The sequence below is a fragment of the Crinia signifera genome, chromosome 5, assembly GCF_055691185.1.
Source record: "Crinia signifera chromosome 5, ASM5569118v1, whole genome shotgun sequence".
NCBI lineage: Eukaryota > Metazoa > Chordata > Amphibia > Anura > Myobatrachidae > Crinia > Crinia signifera.
Genome location: NC_139221.1, coordinates 305,383,557 through 305,392,878, shown reverse-complemented (window position 1 = coordinate 305,392,878; position 9,322 = coordinate 305,383,557). Strand labels below are relative to the sequence as shown.

General features: G+C 39.4%; 1 protein-coding gene across 1 annotated transcript in view; it reads right to left on the bottom strand.

The window, feature by feature from the left end:
• Positions 1 to 1,832: 1,832 nt before the first annotated feature.
• CALCR (calcitonin receptor) overlaps positions 1,833 to 9,322 on the bottom strand; it is a 173,907-nt gene continuing 166,417 nt past the window's right edge. Inside the window, exon 13 of the mRNA XM_083189448.1 lies at positions 1,833 to 9,007. Coding sequence (XP_083045574.1) covers positions 8,786 to 9,007 — 222 coding nt within the window. The 3' untranslated portion in view covers positions 1,833 to 8,785. The remainder of the gene's footprint in view (positions 9,008 to 9,322) is intronic.

Below are 9,322 nucleotides of genomic sequence, written 5' to 3'. Positions count from 1 at the left end.
TTTGGTGCTTTTTTATGTTTTATGGGGAAACTGCCTTTTATTTGTAAGCATTTAGAATTTATTTGAAATTAAAAATTTAAATATTACTTACTATTCATATATAATTTGATATAATTGAAAAATATAGCAGCTGTAAAGAGAGCAAGTAAAAAATAAAGTCTTTCATTAATTTCTTATAGTTACTAGATTACAAAATGCAAAGTATTCTATTTGTTTGGAAAAACAATAAATATCATTTTTATTTGGTAGAACCCAAAAACTCACAGAATTGTTAACCAATTGTCTATTTTTATTGACCTCAAATGGTAAAATACAGAAAGTAACTGACAAACTGTGAATACATGAATCTCAAATACCAAGACACGGAACAGCAAAGCCCAATAATTTATTTTTAAAGCATCTTACTACTTGCGGAACAAGAAATAACTGAAAGATAAATACAAAAATGACCTTCAAAAAAAATCAAAAATATTATATTCATACCTTTTATTTTATTTTTTAGCATATTGAAAACTTTTCAACGTGACAATAATTTATTATATAGCTGGTTTCTTTAATATTTGCAATAACCTTAAGTGTCCTGTGCGAGATACACTATTTTCTTGTACGTTGACAACAACCACCAGCTTTCTTTTCCGATTGGGTTTGCCCGACACATCAAGCACTGACGCACATGAGTGGAAAGGGATGGGGACTACGTTGAAAAATGAATAGTGCATTACATAGAGGATAAACTGAGTTATCATGTACAAAAAAAGTGTTCAAATGTGATCACAAATAAAAAAACTTATAGAGGCATTACTTTTCAATCCAGCCTCGTATGTTTTATAAGTTATATACTAGTAGAATACATGTTTTCATGGATTATTTGTAGAATTTGTGAATTAATAAATTACATGTAGAGAGTAGCTGCAAATCCATCCGAAAGCTGCACACCATCGAATAATTTTTGCAGTGTGTGCAGTCTGTGCCCAGCACTTACATGGCAGCAGAAAAAGAATCACTCTCATCAGGGCCGGAGCGGACGTCACAAGACACAACTCATTGGTGAGACAGTGTGGCGGGGGCGGAGGTTTGCAGATGGAAGAATTGACAGCAGCTGTTGAGAGCTCAACAGCATGCCACCACAGTGGGGGGGGGGAGCTGGAAGTGCTAATAGAGATCACAGTGTTTGTGCACTACTCCGCTGTCTGCTGGCATCTGCACCTGTGCCACAGTCAGAGGAGGCAAGTGGCAGTGTCGTGGGTGCGGGAGCTGCATTTCATTAAGAAAAGAGCCACATGCGGTTCAAAAGCCTCGGGTTGGCTCTAGAGTCAGGAAGACCATCGGCTTTTATGAGTGCGTAATCAGCAATTTACTGGATTGCTGTAAAGGCACCTAACTTAATTGGTGAGCAGTGGACAGAATTCCTTGAATCTATAGAACTTTTTTTAAATGGACAGAAACTTTGAATTTGACAGCAGATAAGAACTACTAGACCCATCTAGTTTGCCATTCATTGACCGTTACATTTACCTCATAGACTAACTTTTGTGCGATTGATTTTTTTTCAATAGGAGACTGCAAGCTCCCTATTATTGGTCCATACAGTCATCTGTTATATGGCCAAGTAGTCCGGTCTACCATTTCCCATACTCCAGCTACTGTTTTGTGTCTGGGCAGCCACCCAATGCCCCCCCCCCCCCATTATATTCAATTACTGGTGGGGTCCCAAGACATGTTTTATCCCTGACAAAATGTTCCCCTCCTTGAAAGTATCACTAAATAACATAGTATTTAATTTTGTACATAATCTTTATATAAAAAAGGACATACACTGTGACTCAACCACATACATAAATAAATATTTATTAAAAGATTTACACAGCTGTACACTTCATGAATAGCATTTCACCAATATCCCAGGGAGAGAAACACAGAATATTAGTTAACATTTCATTCATTTATTTCCTAGTAAAAATTTCTATTTGGTGCTTTTTTATGTTTTGTGAGGAAACTGCCTTTCATTTGTAAGCATTTAGAATTTATTTGAAAAAAAAAATTTGAATATTACTTACTATTCATATATAATTTGATATAATTGAAAAATATAGCAGCTGTAAAGAGAGCAAGTAAAAAATAAAGTCTTTCATTAATATCCTTATAGTTACTAGATTACAAAATGCAAAGTATTCTATTTGTTTGGAAAAACAATAAATATCATTTTTATTTGGTAGAACCCAAAAACTCACGGAATTGTTGTCTATTTTTATTGTCCTCAAATGGTAAAATACGGAAAGTAACTGACAAACTGTGAATACATGAATCTCAAATACCAAGACACGGAACAGCAAAGCCCAATAATTTATTTTTAAAGCATCTTACTACTTGCGGAACAAGAAATAACTGAAAGATAAATACAAAAATGACCTTCAAAAAAACCCAAAAAAAAAACATCCTTGTATTTTTGGGAGAGGTGTTCAACGTTGTTATGTGTGTAATACATATATTTTCTGCCTATTATTTTGTAACTTCTGATACCTAAATAATTGTAGCTTATATTATATTTATAACCCAAAAAGTTTTTCTTTTATATTATATTTATACCTTTTTATTTATTTTTTTTTTTAAGCATATTTAAAAGCTAGGCATGGTAGATTTATCTTAGCGTATTATAAATTTGTAAACTAAAAGCTGTTAACGTTGGACACAACTGGATCTTAGGGTCATGAATGGTAACGGAACTAGAGTAGCTGTCAATGAATTATGCAAACACCGCTTGCTCTGTTTCCATCCACTGTTAATTAATAACACCGCCATGATTCCGGGACACGTCTCTGAATAGTAAACATGCAAAAGGAATAAGATTCAATTTTAGGTCACACCAGCTACCGCGGGTAATGAAACAAGAACACATGTGGTGTGCTAATTACATACATAGGAAATGACAATGGCACCTGTAAGTAATCAAATCCAATGATGTGAAATGGTCTCTAGAATCACAGTATGATGATGTGTGTACATTATTTTCGGGACAGTGTAATGAAGAAGCACACATACACCGTCCGTTCTTTGGTTGTCATGCACCGTGAAGCCTCTTCAATAAAGCCCAGCCAAGACTTTCGGGAGGAGCTTTGGTTAAAAAAAATATATAAATGCACAAATGAGCAGTAGGACAAAAATCTTTTATTTAAATAAATGCTCACATTGCGAGTCTACCAGAATGACCCCCCACTGAATCCTCACAAAAATGAACCCTGCTGTGGGAGTGTGTGCATGTACATGTGCAGTGGTGCCAATAGGGGGGGGGGGGGGGGGGTGTCCTAATTTCCCAGGCCCAATTCTATTCTGATGGAGGGGCCCTGTTCCTTCCCCATTACCTGGAAGCAGTGGCTGCAGCAGCTCTTCTCCTCAACCCAATACATGATGCCGTGTGCTGGACTTTAGTGTGGCGAGGGAGGTGCTTAAAATACTATTTTGTCTGTATTTTATTTTAAGGGTGCATGGCCATGCCTCCCACTAGATCACGCCCCCAGGGTAATACAAGTGCCTGGCCAGGCTCTCTACTGCCCTGTATGTATGTACAAAGCAGACTATATGGGCCAAGTGGTACATTCTATGTATCTACTGTATGTACAGTAATTACACGGATATGGACAGTAATGTACTGTAGATGTTATGTATGTATAATACAATGTAAATATAATTCTAATGTACTGTACTACTAATGGAATTAGTGAAATGTTTCTATGACACAGATACTAATCTGGTAATAGAATAAAACTTTATAATAAAAGACAATAAAAATAGTATAAAATATTTCTCCCTGACACAGTGAAACTGGTTGCGTTTCCCTCACCCACGCAATGCATTATTGGGATTGGGGATGCCTCTTAGGGTGGACGCCTGGGGACCAGGTGAGTATATAAAACAAAACATATTCCCAGATCTGAAATTATCTCTTATCCAAAATGCTCCTGGTCCCGAACATTTTGGAGAAGGAATACTCTACCTGTATATGTATTGTGTGTGTATAGAACATACTGAACAGGGATCAATTCCGCATACAGTATCACAGCTGCATCTCTCGGGTAAAGGCCCGTACATATTGGGCGACAGGAGTCCCATGCCCCCACTTTGGTGGCATACGCTATGCACCAGCTGAGCAATCTGCGTGGACCAGTGCTCTCTAGTGAGAGAACAATTGCGATCTGACTAGATTTTGACTGCATGCAGTCAAGATCTAGGGTGGAATGTTCTAACATCCGCCCCCCTTTGCCGCCCATCGCATAAATAATTATCGCATATGCTCTAACATATGCGATACTTATGGCAAAGGACAGCTCTTGCGTTAAGAGCTGTCCTTTGCGGTGAGTCAGCGGGTCCCATCGGGTTCCAGCGGCTCCCCCCTCCCTCACACACCCGGCGCTGCTGCTGCTGCGCCGGGCTCTCCTCCTCCCTGCACCCGGAAGAGGATCATAGTGCAGGGAGGAGGAGGTCACAGGTCCGGGCAGCACAGCTCTGTGCTGCCCGGACACAGGTGAGGGGGGGGTCGGTGCGGTGGGGGTCAGTGCGGGGCGGCGGTGGGTCGTGCGGGGCGGCGGTGGGTCGTGGTAGAAGCCCATAGGCTTTTATGGGGCATCGCCAGATTTTTTTGGGGATGCCCCCCGTCGTGGTAACCCGGCGGATGATGCTTGATGCTGATTGTTCTGTAACGGTGGCTACAGCTGTGAGACATGCTGGGAAATTTATTAAGATAGTTCTATTTCAGATGGGGTGTGTCTATGGGTACACAATCAGACACTACAGTATCTATTTTCTTCTAGAAGGTGCTAAATAAATAAGAAGTAGATTCTGATTGGTTGCCTATAGCAACATCCCATGTAAAATAGAACTCCCTTTTCCCATTGAGATTTATCCCACAATTTATTTATTTACAATTTTTATCACAATATTTTGGTTGGTTCTACGCTGAATATTTTTTCCATTACTTAAAAAAGGGATAACAGCTGCTCAAAGCTCCCTGGGCTGGCCCCACCCCTGCACATGTGACATATAATGTGCCGGGGGCGGCACCAGCCCAGCCACCAGGAAGCTGGACTCCCGTTCCAGGCATTCTGCTAAGAGTCAGTGATGATGTCCTCGTCCCTTGCGCTCTGTGTGGTGGTGGCACAGCTTCCACACTGCTAGCTTCACGGCTGTGAAGATGGATATGAAAGCTGTTATTTCATGTCTCACAGTTATATTTTTTAGGTCTCTTTTAAAAGCAATATACATATTTCACTGATTAAAATCCTCATCTAAAATTATTTGGTGTGAACTACAGTAAGCAATCAATGTAAAAAGCCATGTTAATGTCTTGGAAATTTAAACTTGGTAATTAAAAGCTCCTTTACTGATAAATAGGGATAATTAGGGGGCTTGGGACTGATAAAATAGACAGTCCCCCAAAACAGCAGGGATCCTAGAAGACATAGCGTGGAGCTCCAGTACCCCAAACAAGCATGTCTGTAAGTCTCAGCGGCTGTGGGGCAGGGTGGGTAATTTATGTCCCCTGGCCTAGCGGAGTAGATATAAGATGTCCCTTGGCCTGGGTTAGTGTTTGCTCTTGGTTCAGGAGGATAGGGCCTCTGTGTGGGCCCTTCTCTGTCCGGGACTGGAACTCCACTCCGGGCATCCCCCCAGATACTGAGTAATATCTGGCCAGTACGGATGGAGTAATGGTTAGCATTCCTGTCTCACAGCACTGAGGTCATAAGTTTGATTCCCACCATAGCTCTAACTGTGTGGAGTTTGTATATTCTCCCCGCACTTGCATGGGTTTCCTCCGGGTACTCCGGTTTCCTCCCACATTCCAAAAATATTCCGGTAGGTCAATTGGCTTCCAACAAAGTTGACTTTAAAATGAATGTGTGTGCGTGTATATGTGGTAGGGAATATAGATTGTAAGCTCCACTGGGCCAGGGACTGATGTGAATGTTCAAATTATCTGTAAAGCGCTGAAGAATATGTGTGCGCTATATAAGAAACTGTTAATAAATAATAAATATCTAATAGAATCTAAATTAACCCAGTATAAACCTTTTATTAGTTCTACTGTGAAATAAAGGACATGACCTAATAAATTGGTTGGCCAGACAGGTGATATATGGGGTGTCTCCTCAGTGGATCACATGGCTTATTTCTTCCAACAATATCTTCAATTACATTGATTTGTCATAATTCCTTTAATGATATCGGAATTCATTCAACGTGACTGTGCGGTTTTTCTTCTCCAGTCCTAAATGCATTATTTTCCATACTTTATTTTGCCTTCTTCAGCAAAAAAATACAGTATATATTTCTTTTGTTCGGATGTTTTATACTTCAGTAATAACTATTGCATTATTCATGTCTCCGTGTCTGCAATCAATGTAGCTAAATGCAGTGTTTTATTCTGAAATGAAGAGACACTTGGAAACTCACAACATTTGGAACTTTCTCACCTTTCTCAATAGGTAAAACTAAGGGGGTTATTCAGACCTGATCGCAGGGCTGCAAATTCTCGGGCAGGGTGATTATAGATGGGCTGCACGTGCGTACATATTGTAGCATGCATGCGCAAGGCCATACTGCGATAGAACCCTGCAACTTTTTTCCAAGTACCCAAGTTGATTGACAGAAAGTTTGTAGGCGGTAACAGGCTGTTTTATGGGAGTGTCAGGCAAAACACAAGCGAGCCCAGTCATTTGAGGGGGAAGTCATGTGACGTCAGCTCCGGCCCCCGTCGCAGCTGCAGAGTAAGTCCTGGGCTACGCACAGACTGCACACAGTGGGAAAGCCATTCAAAGGCGAGTGGCTTGTGAATAGATTTCAATGCAATTCGCAGGCTTGCCCAGGGCAGGATTTCACCCTGGCGGGCGGCTGCAATTTAGCAGAGCAGCAATCAGATCTGAATTAGGCCCCATGCCTCTGTACAGATGTGTCCGGAAAATATCTCTAGTGCTCATCTCCACTCTACAGTCCTTATAACAAAGACACAGCCAATATTGCATCCTAATTAATGCATCGTTAATAATGCAGTATATTAGCCCTTGAACATATGTACTGAAGCGTACAATAAGCTGTAACGCAGAGGATGCATGAGACTAGAAAATTCACAGAAAAATAAGTGCATATCGAAAATCATTTTTTTTAAATATAATTTAATCTACAAATAGTCTGTATATTATATATGTATTATTCACGAAGTGCATTTTGCATTTCTCTTTCCACTTTATACTAATATTCATAGACTTAATAAAAATAGCTAACCTCTCTTTTATGACGGCTATAAAATAAGTTGGATCATTGTAAAGCTGCCGTTAAATAATTTTACAGATATAAAATTCTTCATGTACCGATTATTCGCCATCTTCTGTAGAAATATACTTTACGGGAAAATATTTTTTTTAAAACATCTTCTTGGTTTCTTTCCATGTCCTGCAAAAGAGTGGTCAATTAAAACCCATACCCATATTACTAGCACAAGCGCCAGCTTCTTTCATATGACGCAAGCAAAACGGAAGCTATGTTTCCGCTGCCAAACAAAAGGTGGTACCGTAACTGACACAGTGGACGTGCCCTAAAATCTTTTTGCTGCAAGAACAAAGAACAAGATAAACTCTGCAAGCATGTTATAAGTCGTGACTTCATAGTGAAAGAGTTCCACCAATTTCTAAAAACCCAAAATAAAGCCACCTAATGTTCCCTCCAAAATGCGCAATATGGACAAGGAAGAGTTATACGCTTTATCAAAAGTAATCTTTACATTTTGTGTTAACAACCTGCTGTTCAGTGCAACCCCTATCAATTTTTTGTTTTAATAATTATATATATTTATAGTTGCATTTCACCTTAGGGGAATTATAAAATCACCTATCTCCCCCAAAACAATACTCTAATGGTGATCCCATACAGTACCTAGAATGTCCCTCTTTTACCTAATATAGGCAGAACACCTTCTACTATTAATGACATCTATGGATGGAGGTCTTCAAAATTGATGCACAAATATAGGGCGAAAGTGATCCTCTGATGCAAGGTTGTAAAAGTCAACCAGAACCCAACTTAATCAATGTTGTGGCCATCCAATCAGAATCTGGTTCTCATGTCTTACTATCTAGGCTCCTACATTATTACACTAGAGAACTATTAAGTAACTGAACCAATGCATTAAGCTGAGGGGGTAAAAGGGTAGAGATAACCATAGTTCTACATTTGTGACTAAAGTGGAGGTTGAATAAAGCCCACTTTTGAGACCGTCATGTCCAGATTACTCATCTTAAAGGGAACAGTGGAGCCACCTAGCACCAAAGTCATGTTCTTCAAAATTGTGCTCTTGTGAATACTAAAGAACTTAATGAGCAGAACTTGCCTTTGTATATTCTAATACCCTAAATTCAGTTTAATACAAAGATAAAAGGGTATGATTTTAGCAGAATAAGATATATAATTTATCCATTCTACAGCTTTCACTTCAGAGATGGCCACCTAATACACTTATGGAAACCGTTTCTCAATATGAGTCTTTTGATGGCCACATTACTGTAGCTTTCACATTCCCTGGATTTTCCCAGCCTTTCAGGTAAACTGGTCCCTCTAAATAGTCTCATAAAGCAAGACTTGTGTCCACCGACCACGGAATAGTCCTGGTAAGCTCCCGATTACTCCTTATGTAGCCAGTCCCAACAGTAAGTCTCCTCGACGACACTCATGTTGAAGGCTTTATTTCCATCGAGTAAAATAACTCATGGTTTGAAAAGAACTTGCTTTGTCTTGTAAAGTTTTAGGCGTACGTATCCCCAGAGTTAAGTGCAGTGATCTCAGAGTCTTCTCCATATTTCCCATTTAATTGTTCACTGTTGGAATCCTGAGGGTAGAGATAAATGGGGACCTCTGTTATGGATGTTGCTGTGTAGGAGGTAGAACGCATAGAACAGTGTTCTCTTCTTCTTTGACCCCACTGAGTTTTATATTGCATCCACTGCCTCTTTAGTGCCCCTTGTACCTGTGATTAATGAAGAAAAAAATAATATGTTTTGATTTATTTTCAATGCAAGCATTATCATTCAACTTGATAATATGTCCATGACTTGTAGAGGAGCAGAATATGTTCTAGATTGCCCCATTCAGAGGTAACTCATTGTATCAGTAGTATTTTTTGGAACACACAAATGGGTAGTTAGCTCCATAAAACATCTGTTTACCTTAGGCCCTGTATCTTAGTCAAAAAATGTGGAAAGGGATTAGCACAGAATACATAGAATAAATCAGTGTATTAGACCATTTTAGGTATTAATTTTGCTGATATTAGTAGTAGTGT